The sequence below is a fragment of the Onychomys torridus genome, chromosome 4, assembly GCF_903995425.1.
Source record: "Onychomys torridus chromosome 4, mOncTor1.1, whole genome shotgun sequence".
Lineage (NCBI taxonomy): Eukaryota > Metazoa > Chordata > Mammalia > Rodentia > Cricetidae > Onychomys > Onychomys torridus.
In genome coordinates this window covers 39,082,111-39,100,818 of record NC_050446.1, presented here as the reverse complement: position 1 = coordinate 39,100,818, position 18,708 = coordinate 39,082,111, and the positions used below count along the sequence as shown (strand labels likewise).

General features: G+C 36.4%; 1 protein-coding gene across 6 annotated transcripts in view; it reads right to left on the bottom strand.

The window, feature by feature from the left end:
- Positions 1-18,708, bottom strand: part of Slc4a10 (solute carrier family 4 member 10) — a 276,084-nt gene that overhangs the window by 153,666 nt on the left and 103,710 nt on the right. For all 6 annotated transcript variants that reach the window (XM_036185514.1, XM_036185518.1, XM_036185516.1 and 3 more), the window contains exon 2: positions 10,408-10,489. In XM_036185514.1, coding sequence (XP_036041407.1) covers positions 10,408-10,489 — 82 coding nt within the window. The remainder of the gene's footprint in view (positions 1-10,407; positions 10,490-18,708) is intronic.

Sequence of the window (18,708 nt, the reverse complement as noted above, 5' to 3'; positions counted from 1 at the left end):
TTGCCAGTAGTCTATTGTGGAGGTATCTTTGTGGATTTCTGGGGACCTCTCTAGCACTCTGCTTCTTCCTATTCCCATGATGTCTTCATTTATCATGGTATCTCTTTCCTTGTTCTCACATTCTGTTCCTGATCCAGCTGGGACCTCTCTCTCCCCTAAACCCACTTTCCCCTGACCCTTGCCCTCCATTACTCCCTCATTACCCCCCATTTGCTCATGTAGATCTCATCCATTTTTCTGTCACTGGGCAATCCCTGTGTCATTCTTAAGGTCCTCTTTACTAGGTAGCCTCCCTGGAGTAGTGAGTTGCAGTCTGGTTATCCTTTGCTTTACATCTAGTATCCACTTATGAGTGAGTACATACCATGTTTGTCTTTCCTCACTCAGGATGATATTTTCTGGTTCCATCTATCTGCCTGCAATCCTCATGATGTCATTGTTTTTCTCTGCTGAATAGTAGTCCATTGTGTATAAGTACCACATTTTCTTTATCCATTCTTCAGGTGAAGGGCATCTAGGTTGTTTCCAGGTTCTGGCTATTACAAATAATGCTGCTATGACCATAGTTGAGCATGTGTCTTTGTGGTATGATTGAGAACTTAAATCCAAGTGGATCAAAGACTTCAACATAAATCCAGTTACTCTAAACCTGATAGAATAGAAAGTAGGAAGTAGTCTTGAACACATTGGTACTGGAGATAACTTCCTAAATATAACACCAGTAGCACAGACACTGAGAGAAACAATTAATAAATGGGACCTCTTGAAACTGAGAACCTTTTGTAGGGCAAAGGGCATGGTCAATAAGACTCAACGACAGCCTACAGAATGGGAAAAGACCTTCACCAACCCCACATCTGACAGAGGACTGATCTCCTTAATATATAAAGAACTCAAGAAACTAAACATCAAAATACCCAACATTCCAATTGAAAAATGGGCTATAGAGCTAAACAGAAAATTTGCAACAGAAGAAGCACAAATGGCTGAAAGACATTTAAGGAATTGCTCAACATCCTTAATCATCAGGGAAATGCAAATAAAAATGACTCTGAGATACCATTTTACACAGTCAGAATGGCTAAGATCAAAAACAATGAAGACAGCTTATGTTGGAGAGGGTGTGGAGCAAGGAGAACACTCCTCTACTGTTGGTGGTAATGCAAACTTGTACAGCCACTTTGGAAATCAATAGGTGATTTCTTAGAAAATTGGAAATCAACCTCCCTCAAGACCCAGCTATACTACTTTTGGGCATATACCCAAGAAATGGGCTCGAGGTTTGTGCATGGCGATAAATATGGATCTTTTTGCAGTATTCTACATGTTGACATCCACTTATGCCAGCACCATTTGTTGAAGATGCTTTTTTTTTTTCCATTGTACAGTTTTGGCTTCTTTGTCAAAAGGTGTTCATAGGTGTGCGGGTTAATGTCAGCATCTTCAATTTGATTCCATTCATTTACATGTTGGTTTTTATGCCAGTACCAAGCTGTTTTTATTATTATAGTTCTATAGTAGAGCTTGATGTCAGGTATAGTGATGCCTCCAGAGGTGGTTTTGTTGTACAGGAGTCTTTTAGCTATCCTGGGTTTTCTGTTTTTACAAATGAAGTTGAGTATTGTTCTTTCCAGGTCTGTGAAGAATTATGTTGGGATTTTGATGGGGATTCATTGAATCTGTGGATTGCTTTTGGTAAGATTGCCATTTTTATCATGTTAATCCTCCCTATCCATGAGCATAAGAGATTTTTCCATTTTCTGATACCGTCTTCAATTTCTTTCTTTGAAGACTTAAAGTTCTTGTCATATAGGTCTTTCATTTGCTTAGTTAGAGTTTCCCCCAAGATATTTTATATTATTTGTGGCTATTGTAAAGGGTGATGTTTCTCTGATTTCTTTTGCAGCCCATTTTTCATTTGTATATAGGAGGGCTACTGATTTGTGTGTGTGTGTGTGTGTGTGTGTGTGTGTGTGTGTGTGTGTGTGTGTTAATCTTGTATCCTGCCACGTTACTGAAGGTGTTTATCAGCTGTATGAGTCTCTTGGTCAAATTTTTGGGGTCATTTATGTATACTATCATATCATCTGCAAATAGTGAAAGTTTGACTTCTTCCTTTCCAATTTGTATCCCCTTTATCTTCTTTTGTTGTCTTATTGCTCTAGCTAGAACTTCAAGTACTATATTGAATAAATATGGGGAGAGCAGACAGCCTTGTCTTGTTCCTGACTTCAGTGGAATTGCTTTGAGTTTCTCTCCATTTACTTTGAGGTTGGCTATTGGCTTGCTGTAAATTGCCTTTATTATGTTTAGGTGTGTTTCTTGTTTTCCTGTTCTCTTCAAGACCTTTATCATGAAGGGAAGTTGGATTTTGTCAAAGACCTTTTCAGCATCTAATGAAATGATCATATTTTTTTTTCTTTCAGTTTCTTTATATGGTGTATTGCATTGACAGATTTTTGTATGTTAAGCCATCTTTGCATATCTGGAATGAAGTCTATCCACTTGATCATGGTGGATATTTTTTTATGTGTTCTTAGAGTCCGTTTGCCAATGTTTTATTGAGTATTTTTATTTCTTTGTGTGTTTGTTTGTTTGTTTTGGTTTTGTTTTGGTTTTTTGGGGGTTTTTTTTTGGTGTTTTTTTTTTCTTTTTTTTTTTTTGAGACAGGGTTTCTCTATGTAGTTTTGGTGCCTGTCCTGGACCTCACTCTGTAGACCAGGATGGTCTTGAACTCACAGAGATCCACCTGGCTCTGCCTCCTGAGTGCTGGGATTAAAGGCATGCACCACCATGACCCAGAGAGTATTTTTGCATCAATGTTCATAAGAGAGATTTGTCTGTAATTCTCTTTCTTTGTTGCATCTTTGTGTCACTTGGGAATCAGAGTAACAGGTAGCCTCATAAAAGGAATTTAGAAATGTTCCTTCTGTTTCTATTGTATGAAACAATTTAAAGAGTATTGGTAATATCTCTTCTTTGAAAATCTGGTAGAATTCTTTGTTGAAACCATCTGGTCCTGGGTTTTTTTTTTTTTTTTTTTTTTTGGTTGGGAGACTTTTAATGAGTGTTTCTATTTCCTTAGGGTTTATTGGTCTATTTAAATAGTTTATCTGGTCTTGATTTAACTTTGGCATGTGACACCCATACAGAAAATTTTCCATTTTTTTAGATATTCCAATTTTGTGGAGGACAGGTTTTTGAAGTATGACCTGATGATTCTCTGGATTTCCTCATTGTCAGTTGTTATGTCCCCCTTTTCATTTCTCATTTTGTTAATTTGGATACTCTCTCTCTCTCTCTCTCTGCCTTTTGGTTTGTATTGATAAGGGCTTGTCTATCTTGTTGATTTTCTCAAAGAACTGATACTTTGTTTCATTGATTCATTGTATTGTTCTCTTTGTTTCTATTTTATTGATTTCAGTCCTCAGTTTGATTATTTCCTGGCATGTTCTCCTCCTGGATGAGTTGGCTTCTTTTTGTTCTAGAGGTTTTAAGTGTGCTGTTAAGTCGCTAGTGTGAGATTTCTCCAATTTCTTTATGTGGGCATTTAGAGCTATGAATTTTCCTCTTAGCACTACTTTCATAGTGTCCCATAAGTTTAGGTATGTAGTACATTCATTTTCATTGAATTCTAGGAAGTCTTTAATGTCTTTCTTTATTTCTTCCTTGACCCATTAGTGATGCAGTTGAGCATTATTCAATTTCCATGAGATTGTAGGCTTTCTGTAACTTTTGTTGTTGTTGAAATCTGACTTTAAGTCATGGTGGTCCAATAGAATACAGGAGGTTATTCCAATTTTTTGCATGTGTTGAGATTTGCTTTGTGACTGAGTATGTGGTCAATTTTAGAGAAGGTTCCATGGGGTACTGAGAAGAAGGTATATTAGGGTGGAATGTTCTGTAAATATCAATTAAGTCTATTTGAATCATAACATCTGTTAGGTTCCTTGTTTCTCTGTTAAACTTTGAGCTGGCAGATCTGTCCAGTGGTGAGAGTGGGGTGTTGAAGTCTCCCGCAATTAATGTGTTAGATTTGATGTGTGATTTAAGCTTTAGTAATGTTTCTTTACATAAGTAGGCACCCTTGTATTTGGGGCATCAATGTTCAGAACTGAAACTTCATCTTGGTGGATTTCTCCTGTGATGAGTATGTAATGCCCTTCTTGATATCTTTTGATTGATTTTAGTTTGAAGTCTATTTTTTTGGATATTATGATATCTACACCAGCTTGCTTCTTAAGACCATTTGATTCGAAAGACTTTTCCCAGCCTTTTACTCTTGAGGTAGTGTCTGTCTTTGTAGTTGAGGTGTGTTTCTTGTATGTAGCAGAAGGATGGGTCCTGATTTCATATCCATTCTTTTAGCCTGTGTCGTTTTATATGTGAATTATGTCCATTTATACAAAGGATATTAATGACCAGTGATTGTGAATTCCTGTTATCTTTTGGTGGTAGTGTGTGTGCATTTCTCTTCTTTAGGGTTTACTGCTGTGGGGTTATCTATTCCCTGTGTTTTTGTGGGTGTATCTGACTTCCCTAGGTTGGAATTTTCTTTCTGTAGAGCTGGATTTGTGGATAAGTATTGTTTAAATCTGGTTTTGTCTTAGAATGTCTTGTTCACTCCATCTATGGTAATTGAAAGTTTTGCTGGGTATATTAGTCTAGGCTGGCATCCATGGTCTCTTAGTGTCTGCATTACATCTGTCCAGGTCCTTCTGGCTTTCAAAGTCTACATTGAAAAGTTGGATGTTATTCTGATGGGTCTGCCTAATAAGTCACTTTGCCTTTTTCCTTTGCTGCTCTTAATATTCTTTCTTTATTCTGTATGTTTAGTGATTTAACTATTATGTGGCAAGGGGACTTTTTTAGAGGTCTAGTCTGTTTGGTGTTCTATAGGCTTCTTGTATCTTCACAGGTATTTCCTTCATTAAGTTGGGAAAGTTTTCTTATGTGATTTTGTTGAATATATTTTCTGTACCTTTCAGTTGGTATTCTTCTCCTTCTTCTATCCCTATTATTCTTAAGTTTGGCCTTTTCTTGGTGTCCAGGCTTCCTGGACATTTTGTGTTATGACATTTTGGCTTTGGTGTTTTCTTTGACTGAAAAAAAACTATTTCCTCTATTGTATCCTCTGCACCAGAGATTCTCTCTTCCATCTTGTGTATACTGTTGGTTATGTTTGCATCTGGGTTTTCTGTTTGTTTGCTCAGATTTTCTATTTCCAGCATTCCCTCTGTTTGTGTCTTCTTGACTGTTTCCATTTCCCTTTTGAGGTCTCAAACTGTTTACTTAACATGTTTAATTGTTTTGTCATGGTTTCCTTGGTTTTAAGGGATTCATTGATTTCTTCCAACTTTTTGTTTGCCTTTTACTCAATTTCTTTACTTATTTCTTCCAATTTTTTTGTTTGTCTTTTCCTCAATTTGTTTAAGGGAATTTTTCATATCCTCTTCAAAGTTCTCTAGCATCTTCATGAAGTTATTTTTAAGGTCACTTTCTTCTGCTTCTTCTACATTGTGATGTTCAGATCTTACTGTTGTAGAAGGGCTAGGTTCTGGAGATGCCATATTACTCTTTATGTTGTTGTATGTATTTTTTCCACTGGCGTCTACCCATCTCTTCCTCCAATAGGTGCAAGAGGTGCCTGCGTCTGAGTGAGCTGCTATTAGTTCAAACCATGCTTGCTATATCTATGTTTCAAGAGGTCCCTCTGGGTCCAATCTTAGCTCTTTGTCTAATGGGAGCTGGCAGATTCTGTATCTCAGGGAGCTGCTCTTGGTCCAATCCAAGCTAGCTGATTCTATCACTCAGGGAGTCACTCTTGGTCTTACCAGGGTTCTTGGTTCAGTCACAGTTGACGGATTCTGTCTCAGGAAGCCTCTCTTGGTCCAATGAGAGATGGCAGATTCTGTGTCTCAGGAAGCCACCCTTGGTCCAATGAGAGCTGGTGGATTCTGTGCCTCAGGAAGTTACTGGGGTCACAAGTGGGTGGATAGTGTGGTATGTTCTGGGTCTATAGATTGCAGGGTCTGATGGGGAAGTTGGTGGGGGGGTCTGCTCACAGGAGTTTTCCCTGCTGGCCAGCAACTGGGGCAGTGTTGGCTAGGGGTTTCTGGGGACTGGGTGTGTCCCAGGGCCTGATTCCCAGTGTTCATCTTTGTTTCTATGAGTAATTGTTATCACAAATGACTTAATTATATTCATTACCTTCTAAGACAGTGGTTCTCAACTTGGGTTGCAATCTATTTGGGAGTTGCATATCAGATATTTACATTATGATTCTTAACATGAGCAAAATCACAGTTATGAAGTAGCAATGAAAATAACTTTATAGTTGTGGGTCACCACAACATGAGGAACTGTATTAGAGAGTTACAACATTAGAGAGGCTGAGAACCACTGCTCTAGAATGAAAATGCCTACTCACATATATCAGTGAATGTTATAGAATATTTGTTTACATTGTAAAGGTGTGTCTCTGCTTAAGGCACCTTGTGATTGGTTTAATAAAGAGCTAAATGGCCAATAGTTAGGCAGAAGAAAACTGGCAGGACTTCCAGGCAGAGAGAGAGAAACTAGGAGCAGGAATCTAGGGACAGAGTTTGATAGACACTGTAGAAGTCGAACCTACGGTACAGGATAGAAGTAACTGAGCCATGTGGCAAAAAGAGACAGGCTAATTTAAGTTATCAGAGCTAGTTGGAAAAAAAAGCCTTTCATAACTCATAAGTCTCTGTGTCATTAATTAGGGGCTAGCAATCCAAAGATAGTTCAATAAGAAAGCTTGCTATAAATGAAGAACAATCCAATTAGTAAAACTCTTTTACTAATCTTCTGTATTCCCAATAATGCTTGACACAGAAAATGTTTGTAATAATGCAGCTATAACAATTATATTATTCCTCAATAATGCATTTTATATCTAAAAGGATAACTGTATTTTGCTGTAATTAGCTGTGAATTATTAAGCATTAATTTTTCATTTATCTGTCTGCAGCTTATCCATGTCAATATTTAAATCCAAGATGGCTTTCCCATGAATTTGAACATATTTCTAGGCTAATTTCTTTTTGTGCCGGGTCTCTTGGTATGTTTTTAGAGAGCATAAGCATAACTTTTCAAGCATGATCAATGTACTTTCTGAAACCAAACACCAACTTAGCATTACTATAAAATGTATCAAAGCAAAGGCAGATAGGCATGTCTAACCATCATATGGAAAATCCCAACCTATAATATTAATGCAGTGACTGTATCCTCTAAATTTAAAGTCAGTACCTACTTATGGAATTACATATAAAACCAAATGCCTCTTATTTCTGAATTCATAATGATTAAGTGTGAAATTGTATGTCAGTTTGCTCCTGGCTGAATAAAATTGATTCCTTAAAATATAGCTGGGTCAGAGAGTCCCAAAGGAAGGGTAATGGGCTGAGAAGAGGTGCTGTGTGAGGCAAGCTGCCTGAAGACTAGAAGGACCCTCATGAAGGAGGAGGGGAATGAACGTACAGGTGACTGACTGGGACCCTCACCATGTCTGGTGGCTGCACTCAAGTCTTGGGGAACCTCAGAAAAGAGGGAGCAGAAAGACTGTAAGAGCCAGAGGACCAAGACATCTGCTAAGAGACTGTGTCTTCAATATAAGTCAGGAAATCTGAACCCTTGAAATTCCAACAGTATGGCAGCCTAATCAAGACCTGAACAGTTAACATGCCAGTGTACATAGGATAAATATCACATGGCCCTACAGCTAGAAGAAGAGCTACAGGATGCAAATGACTGTTGAGAGAAGGAGAACCAATTTCCCCAGGAATGAGCCCCCTAATTTATAATATAATACCAAGTGGTCAGCACTAAAAACATATGACAGGAGCAACACTAAATAGATTCAGTCAATTTTATTTATATATGTTTATGTATGCATATGTATAATAATTAGAAAAGAAAAGATCTACCTAGGCTCTGCTGTCATATGTCTCTACCTCTCTCTCTAATTGCTACCTATTACAGGATTCTACAGTATATACAGATAAATCATATATGTAATGTCCTGCTGATACAAGCTTTTTTTTTTTTTTTTGAGTTTATAAAAATCAAATACTCTTGCCAATATTAACAGAAAGGTAAGGAAAGAACAATTCAAGAACCCGAACTGATGGTTTCATTTTGTTTCAACCTTCAGAGAGTAACCAAAAGGAAAATTTCAGTGGGAAAGACATAATGGCCTATCAACATATGCTACAGTGTTCCTATTTAAATTTAAATTTTTTTAAAGACTACTTCAGGAGATGCGTTTCCCTAGATATCAACACGGGGTGCCAGGGAGTCTTCTGTTGGTAGAATCTGATACTGGAATCTCTGTGGTGATGGGTTGGCTGGCATGAGGACACTTCAAGACAGATGTGTGAGATCTTTAGTGAAGGATGTTTGTAATGATCCTCAGATCTTTGTCTTTGTCCTAGGGATTCTAAAATAATTTCCCCCATGGAAGTAGATGGCTTCATCACTTCTACAGCCAATTCTCTATGTTTAGGAAGTGAAACTTTATATTGTCTCATTTTAAGTTGTAAAGCTTGTAACTTTTCCTATTCTGCCTGGTTCTGCTATACTTAGAATCAAACAGATTAATGTAATTATGCCCTAAACAACATGGGTTGTGAAATATAAGCCTTACTTTTAAGACTAACAGTGTCTCTTTACATGATTAAAGTTGAATAAATGAGGAATGCTAAAGGAAAAACAGTAATATATTGTTATTCAAATCCAAGGAAAATTATTTTATATGAAACATTACAATTTAAATGTTCAAGTGTTTTTAATCTTTAATTTATACATTAAAATGGGTGGTAGAGCAAATCACTAGGCTCCCTCCAACAAGTGTGACTTCTTGGAACTAGATATTGTTTTCTGTGTATCATACAAAATACCTGTAACAATGTATATTATCAACAAAGTTGTTTTCAAATATTGTATCAACTATCATGCTATGGAATTATTGCAACTAAATATAAGACCCAAAAACTATTAAACTAATTGCAATTTAAAAGCTTATATTGCGTTTCCACTAGTTTGGCTATTTGTCCCTGTGCTTTTTCCAATCATGGTCTATGAACCAATAGTTGTGGAGCCCCCAACTAGATCAGGCCGTCTGGATAAGTGAGACAGTTGATTAGCTTGAACTGTTTGGGAGGCACCCAGGCAGTGGGACCGGAGCCTGTCCTTAGCGCATCAGCTGGCTGTTTGGAACCTGGGGCTTATGCTGGGACACTTTGCTCAGCCTGGGCGAAGGGAGGAGGGGACTGGATCTGCCTTGATTGAATCTACCAGGCTAAGTTGAATCCCCAGGGGAGTCCTTGCCCTGGAGGAGACGGGAATGGGGGGGATCGCAGAGGGGGAGGGCAGGGGCGGGGCTGGAGGAGGGAGGACATATCTGTGGCTGATATGTAAAATGAAACTAAATTATAAAATAAATTTTTTTAAAAGTTTATATTGCAATTCTTAAATTGAAAACCAATCTGCTTTTTAATGCTTAAATTGAAAAACATTTAATGGATAATTAGTTCTGATTACCTGTACTTAAGACTACATAAGTTTTACCCCTCCTTCAAATAACAAACATTATATACCTTTTATCTAAGATATGAAAAAATTAAAAGTTAAAACATAGAAGTTAATTCTGTATGAACATTAAATCATAGTGTGATAATTGCTGATACTATGCTACTCTATTCCTAGGTATTATTTGAAATACTATATCCTGATTTTCTAAAAATCCTTCATATATATTACTATCAGTGTGATAACAATTGAGAGAATTGAGACACAGAAATTTAACTAAAGGCCCTACGTTAATGAAGGGACAAACCTGGCATTTGACCTGCTGCAGTCTGCTGTTAGAGTGTGTATAATTAAACATTAAAATGCACTGTCTTGCCCACTATATTAGCAGTTCCTCTCATTGAAGGGAACACATAGAAATGGAGTTTCTTTCTCTTTATGACAACTGATAGAATACCAGGTATCTAAAATTCTCTTCTATTGGCAGCCGACTCTGATAACAGGCTCTTCTTTTCCTAGCATATCACATGTGATATGAATATCTATTTTTCTTTTCATTATCTAATTAATTATAATCCTTGGAAAAGGGATTATAGAAAAGACGGCACCAGTCTCTAGAATATTGAATTGATTGAACAAATAACTATGTATGAACAAATACTTCTCACCATTTTCAGTCTGCCTGTTGGTATTCTATACTGTACCAGAACAATCATATCTACATCGCACCAGGACACCATCATTACTTTCATATCAACATTTTCAATATTCTACAATTAAAAATTTTACATTTCTCTTTGAAATGCCTATAGGAAGTATATCACCCATCCCACCAAAATGTCTCACCTTCTAAATCTTCTTTCTCAAAATGTGTTTTGAGAATAGAACGTGTTCCACCTCTATCCACAACTGCTTCTTCATCATTTCGCTATAGAGTAAGGAAAAATAAAATAAAATAAATATGTGTATACGTATTCTCTTAATTTCAAAAAGGAAGCCTTAATATGACCAACTATTTAGAGATTTAGTCTGCTAGATTATCAACTGTTGGTTTAAAAGGGAAGCTAAAATAAATTTGGTCATATATTCAGAGTAGTAAAGTATTTGACTTAACATTGACAATAATACATTTCTGTTGGCATCATTTGATAGTGAGATGAAAACAGAAAACATATCTTGTCAACTTAGTAACAGTCATTTTTTATCCCCGATAAAGAACTGCTATTAACAAGATCACATTTTTAACTATACAGGGAAAATATGAAAATCATTAGTATTGACACCACAAATGTTATGGCAGGGTGAAATAATTCCACTTCCATTAAAAATTGTTCTAGTCCCTTGAAAGCAATTAGTAGGCAATTATTAGATAATGAAAACTCTAATTACTTTGCTTCAGTGTGAGACACCTTATTGAACAAGATATTAAATTATTATCATGCCCATTAAATCTTCATTTAGTTTCCATATATATTTTCCAGTTTAGAATGACAGGACAGATACTAGACATATAAACATTTTACACATGCTCAAAACATACTAAATAATTTGAAATTCAGCAAAATAAGGGGAAAGTATTTAAAATAATTGATTTGACCACACAGGATAAAAAAATAATACGAAATACTGAATAAAGTGAAACTATTGCTAACTTTTATCTGCTCATGGAATATATGTATAAATTGATTCTAAAATGAGCACTGAATTTATATAATAGGAGAAACACTCAAAAGAATGAAGCTTCTGGGATATATTTCTAAGTCAATTCTAGTGCATGACTATTTAAGATGAAAAAAATTATTTAAAAACCAAAGAGTGCATTGTAAAAGAGAAGAACATTTTCCTTCTATTCAACTGACAACTTTGAACCATCAAATACTGGTGACAACTTGCTTTCGCTGAAAAGGCGATCTTTGTCTAAGTCCAATAACATGTCATTGTCTCTAAGGACAACTGGACCTGGGACACACAAAACAGAACTAATTACCAAAGGCAAGACCGGTATGCTTAGCATAAGACAACAAAATCAAAACAGTGATAAAATGGTCTGATTTACAGAAATCTAAAATGCTGGCAACTTGATCAAGGTGTTCTAGAAGGGAGGCAAATGGGCAGTCTACTAAAGTGTTGTCTGACATATATTAATGAAGAAGTTCCAGGCTACATAAACCAAATGTCTAGTTAGAATCATCAAAACATAGCTACTCAGTAAGATCCCACACTTGACTCAATGTACAACTCTGAAGGCTTGAATAAGGGAAAATACAGAGCTACTTGAGCAAAAATCCTGCTACACTGACCCAAAATTACAGTCTGTATTATAATCATCTCCAAAAGAACACACCATCTTTTATCAAGACAACTAAGCACTGAACAAAAGGAGATGATCAAACAGATGGGCGTTCCTGGGGCCTGTCCCTAAACTGACACTAAGGACAGGGAACTTACAGCCAGAGGAGGGCTGGATGACTGTAAGTAATCAACAAAGTTACAATTTACATCCATCTTGTGGGTCCAGCAGGGTCCTGAACCCAAGCTGTTGTTTCTCAATGTGTCCAGTGAATAACCAAAAAAGACAAGATTATGATTAGAAAAGTGTTCAACACAAGAGTGACGGTTTTCTCTTCAAGTCAGTCCTTTGCATATCTGATGATGGCTGAAAGGAAGATGCCAATATAAAGAACTAAGACACATAGGGGAAAGTAAATTAAAATTTTTATTTTATCAGGTTCTAGAAAAGGAAATGGGATTGATCTAAGTGCAAAGCTAATGTGAAGGGACTCCATTTTTCTGAGATCTAGAGGGAGGATCTAGAGAGCTGATGTGTAGTCAGAAATATTCTAAGAAAGAAGAGAACATCAAGTAAAGAAGTTCCTGCTGCACAACCTTGGGGCTTGGGTAACAGAGGCTGTGCCATTTTCCAACATAACAAAGTGAGTAACAGATGAGAGTAAACACCCAAAACACATGCATCAGATATTATATAGAAATCCACTAACATGCACAGCTCTTATGTTTTAACAGTTATTTTTTAAGTTGGAAAGCAAAAATATTTAAATCTGCAAGAAGAAGCAATACAAAAACTAGAGATGCAATTTATATAATTTTTCTTGACACAATAAAATTCAGTCCATTTAGAAATGAGTATTACTAATAAATTTATAAATTACTTTATTATATGTACAAAATATATTCAAATATGTATCACACTTAAAAACATTCCTCTTCTTTCACATGTTTTTAGGCCAAAAACTGAGTCAGGCACCCACACTGAAAGGCCAAGAAAGCACTGTCCTACTGGACTGCTATGTATCCATCACATAGAAATGACAAATTGGGAAGGAGACCAAACTAACGGCCTCATCTATGCTAATGATTTGGCTTCTATGTCTCACAAATATACTTGACTTTGAAATATAGGGTTATAGATGTATTTCAAACTAAAGCTATAGCCCCAGCCATTCAAATAAATTAAAATGTTTCTTTGAAATAAAAATGAACCAGAAGCTATATTGAAAATGTGTTTGATTTTATGTGTTTCATTTTGAGGTTTTTACACACATAACTCCCTTAAATGTTCACTGGATATGCAATGAAGATATTAAATGAATGATTTTGAGGGGCTGAAAAATATCCAAGATATAAATTGCTATTAATTCATGTATTTAAAGTCCTCTACTTTGGTCATGGGTCAAATGATCAATTATTAGAGAGACCTTATGCATCAATTCTTTTCCCCTTGTTACCCCTCAAACAGTAAACATTGTGATACAGGTAATGTGAAGAGACCTATGGCTACACTTTGAAGTCACTTTGAAGTTATTCCCAAATGTATTATGATGAACCTTAATTTTATATTGAGCCTCTCTAGATGTTTCTAAACATAAAACATACAAATGCATTCTATCTTCCATAATTATTTGTCCATTTATGGATCAATTTTAGCATTAACATTTCTCAGGGGTGAACTAACTCTCTCTCTGTCTCTCTGTCTCTCTCTCTCTGTCTCTCTCTCTGTCTCTGTCTCTCTGTCTCTGTCTCTCTCTCTGTCTCTGTCTCTCTGTCTCTGTCTCTCTCTCTGTCTCTCTCTCTCTCTCTCTCTGTCTCTGTCTCTGTCTCTGTCTCTCTCTCTCTCTCTCTCTCTTTGAAAACTGCATATGTTTTGGTCATAATCGCCCCCTACAATTTCTCTGCTCACTCAACATTGTGTTCTTTTAATTTTTAAAGTTCATTAAGTCCAATTTTCACTGCACATATATTCTTGAATATGTGGACTTCCACAAGATTGTTGTCTACTAACCACAGGCTATGCTCTTAGAGAAAACAACCTCTCTGTCTCCCAGCAGCTATCAATTGCCAATAGATCCTCATCTAGAAGTAAGACTTCCTGTCCACCTCCATTTTCCAGGTTGGGATTTGGTCTGGCTTGAGCTTGCAGAGACAGGTCTTATGTACACTGTGGAATGATTGACAAGCACTGTGAGTGCATATGTACAACTGACTTGCTTTGGAAGACATGTTCACTTGTACTCATCTACCCACTGCTTCTGACTCTTGAATTCTTTCAGCTTTCTCTTCTGAAATGATCCCTGAGCATTAGGAGGAGAAGATGATGTCCCAATTGGGGCTAAGCATTCTGCAGTTTCTTATTCCAATTTTTTTTAACTATTTTTAATGCTTTCTGTCAGTTTATATTTGTTGAACAAGGCAATGGACTCCATAATGAAAACTTACTAATGTATATCATTTATTTTGACCACATTTACTTCTCATTACTCTCTCCTATTCTTCCTTTTATTCCTCCACAGATAGTTCTTTTCCTCTTTCCAAGTAGTTCTTCTTCTGGTTTCATGGGTGGAGGGGGGGGCCTGCATATATGCACCTGCATGCATATCTGTCTGTCTATTTGTTTGTGTGTAACACAGGATCCACATGTGAGTGTAAACATACAATATTTATCTCTCCAAGTTTGGCTTATTTCATTTAATGACTTTAGAAACATTGTAAAATATTTCTCCCTACATTTAACATTTTAATGAGCATCATTAGAAACACTAGAACAATTTCAACTATTTGATGCATCAGGAGTACTCAAACCCCTAAGTCAATTAAACTCAACTACCTGGTCATTTTAGTAAGTTATTCTCACTTAATTTATGAAAAACTCACATACCTACACTCATTCATCAACACTATGAATAAAGAAAGCCTCTCCTCATTCGTGCTGGAATTTTTACCTGGCTTGATTTCATGCAGGCCTTTTGCAGGTAATAAAATGTGCATGAAAAACCTATATGGAAGCCCATTCTCCTGTAACTCAAGTAAAAAACGCAAGAAGGGATAGCAGAACACACATGAAATGAAAGAATAAGGGACAATACTAGAGGATCCATGAGTAAGTAGGACCAGGGATGTTGGGAAAGGAGAAGATGCAGGTTAACCCAAGTCCTCACTTTTTTTTTCTGACATGTGTCTCACTGAATCCAGACACCACAATACTCTGCTGACTAGCTTGTATACCCTCTCTGCCTCTTGAAGGTTGAATATGCAGGTACCTGCCATGCTGGCCTGGCTTTTACATGGGTACCGAGGATCTGATCCCATCCGCGTGCATAAACAGCAAGTGTTTTGTCCACTGAGCCATCTCACAGCCCTGCTTTTTATTTTTATTGATGTTAATCATGACTTGATAAAACAAATTCCTAAAATGTTTAGTAATATCAGCATTTGTTAAATAGCTAGACATTATATCATCATGACTTCAATTTAGGATTCCATTGTTGTTATCTGTAAAATTATACTTAATATGTAGAGGAGATGTAGAAATAATTCCAATTATTTCCAAGTTGGAAACCTTTAAAGTTCTTTGCTCTGTTAAAAATACGATCTAAGCTTAAGCTCAAAATTTCAATCAATTATCTTTGAAAAGCAAAGGTGTACCTTTGGGATGGTTCTCATTTATTTCATAAGTCTCTTAGTTTATTTTCTGTTGCTGTGATAAACACTATGACCAAAAGCAACTCAGAGAGGAAGGGGTTTGTTTGGCGCACACTTCCAAGCCACAGTCTGTCACTGAGGGAAGTCAAGCAGCAACCTAAATGTAGGACTGATCAAAAGCCACAGAGAAACACTGCCTGTTTGCTTACTCCTCCCAGCTGGCTCAGCCTGCTTTCGTCTACACCTGAGGACCATTTTCCCAGGAGTGGCATCCCCAACAGTGGGCTGGGCCCATTCACACTATCATCAATCGAGAAGATGCCCCACAGGCTTGCATAGAGGCCAATCTAATAGGGAAATTTTCTCAGTTGAGATTATTTCTTCTAAGGTAGATGACTATAGCCTGAGTTTTAATTTTTTTTTTTTTTTAAAAAAAAAAGAAAGAAAAAAGAAAAGAAAAAAAATCACATTCAGCATTAATTCTTCCTATATTTCTTAATGGTAAGTTATAATTTTATGTTTTCCAGAAATAGTCTTAGAGGTTATCTAGTCCAGTGTCTTAACTATCCACAGCATATCTGTCCTTTGCCTGAACAAGCATGATGCATAGCTAGCTACTGTGCAAGGGGCTCCTCCACGTTAGAAATAGTAAAGGATCACCTTTGTGTTCTTAGGACTTATCACAATGAAGATAGATGAGAAATATAAGATGAGGCTGGATAGATAGATAGATAGATAGATAGATAGATAGATAGATACATACATACATACATACATACATACATACATAGACAGACACACAAGTTGATGGATATGATAGTTCTGTGATTGAGTACATGAGTTAATGAATGCAACCTCATTCTGTTTCCCTATGATTCTATCCCATTTGTTTAATTTTCCCATTCTCCAGCTATGTACATGATCCTAGTTACTCTACTGTTTGATAAAAATAGTCCTAAGTCTTCTCTTTACCAGCTCAAAGTTTAATTTTCTTTTTTTATTTATTATTTTTCTCTCATATAATACATCCCGACCACAGCTTCCCCTCCTTCCACTCCTACCAGTTCATGCCCATCATCACCTCCCCTCTTCCAGATCCACTGCCTCACAATTTCCATTCAGAAAAGAGCAGGCCTCCCAGGGACATCAACCAAACAGAAAATAACAAGATGTAACCAGATGAGGTACAAATCCTCATATCAAGGTTGGATGTGGCAACCCAGTAGAAGGAAAAGGGTCCCAAGAGCAGGGAAAAGAGTCAGAGGCAACCCCATTCCCACTGTTAGAAGTCCTACCAAAAAAAACAAAAACAAAAACAAAAAACTAAGATAGACAACCATAACATATATGCAGAGGACCTAGCTCAGACCCATACAGGGTCTGTGATTGCTGCTTCAGTCTCTGTGAGCCCCTACAAGCCCTGCTTAGTTGCTTCTGTGTGTCATGTTCTTGGGTGTCCTCCATCCCTCTATCTCCTACAGTTTTTATTCTCCTTTTACCTAGGGATTCCCAAAGTATGCCTAATGTTTGGCTGTGGGTCTCTGCATCTGCTCCCACCATAACAGAGAAAACATATCATGTTCCTTTTCTTCTCTGAGATAGAAACAAAGTATAAGACAGTGAGCAAACTATCAACCATATGAATGTACTAATGTGTGCTGGAGAACATCGTTTGGGCTTGAAGCTAAAATGTTCTATTTTTTCCTCTCATATAGGACCTTGTAATGCATGTTAGAATCTTTAGGCCTTTGAAGAACTCAGTGATACAGAAAGCCTTATCTTAGCATGCCCAATGTTTTAGCAAACCTGTTATGTATTATGGGTAGCCAAATTAATTCAGTGCCTTAGATGAATGGAGACTAGTAAAACCAAAACTTCATAGTATCACCAATTAAGCACTTACTTGCTCATCACATAGGACAAAACTAATGACAGGAGGTGACAGGCAACAACAGCTTGCTCTACAAGTCCCTAATATTATATGTCTTTTAGATACTTTGCTATATGCATCTTGTGTTAAAATTCTAATGAGTTCTCATTTTAAAAAAATCTGAGTCCCAAAACTTAACATAATTTTCCAATTTATTCAAATATCAAGGAATAGAGGCATTACTTTCTCTGATAAAAATGTCCCATTTCAGGCTTAAGAGATGGCTCAGAGATTAAGATCACTGACTGCTCTTTCAGAAGACCTGGGTTCATTTCCCAGCACCAATACAATGGCTTACACTATAACTATAATCCTTGTTCCAGGGAATCTGATGCCCTCTTCTGACCTCCACAGGGATCAGGCACATACATGATGAACAGATATACATGTGGGTAAAACATTCATACAATAAAAATTTTAAATAATGTAAAATTTAAAAATGAAAATACCAAATTTGCACAAGTCAAGTGTGGTGAATTCTAAGTGTAGTGAAACTTAGTTATTAAAAAATGTATCAGAATGGTAAAATGTCAATAAATTTCTATCATTCTCAGGAACAATAGGTCTTAATTCAGCCTGTCAACATACCTCATGCTTCTTCCTTGTGGAGGAAAACACAAAACAAAAATTTCCCTAAAATGTACAGTGTTAACTACATGTGCATTGTTGTTCAATAGATCTCTAGAACATTATCTTCCAGTAAAACTGTAATTCTATATTCATATTGAAAGCAACTCCCTTTCTCCTGCCACACCTGAAATCCTCATTTTGTTTCTAAGAGTTTAACTACTTTCTACACCTCATATTAGTTCAAACTTATGGTACTTATCTTTTTGTGATTGGTTATTTCACATAGCATAATGTTCTAAAAGTTCATCCATTTGTAGCTAGTATTATAGTTTCCTTCTTTTTGAGGCCTGAATAGTATCAATTGGGTATATTCACCATATTTTATTTACTCATCCATCTATTCAGGGACATTGGCTTGTTTCCACGCCTTGGATAATGTGAACAGTGCATGAGGTGAAAATACATCTTCAAAACCTTGCTTCAATTACTTCAGGTGTACATAAGTGAGATTGCTGGATTATAAGATCATCTACTTAAACAGTGTTAGGAAATCCAGCAAACCATATTTTTAACAATGTATGGTTAGGGTTTTTGGTATTTATTAATGTCATACTTCATCTTATAAACCATAAACCTCTCCTATACTCATACTTTTAAATTATATATATATATATATTTTTTTTTTTCAGTAAAATTTATCACATATGTAT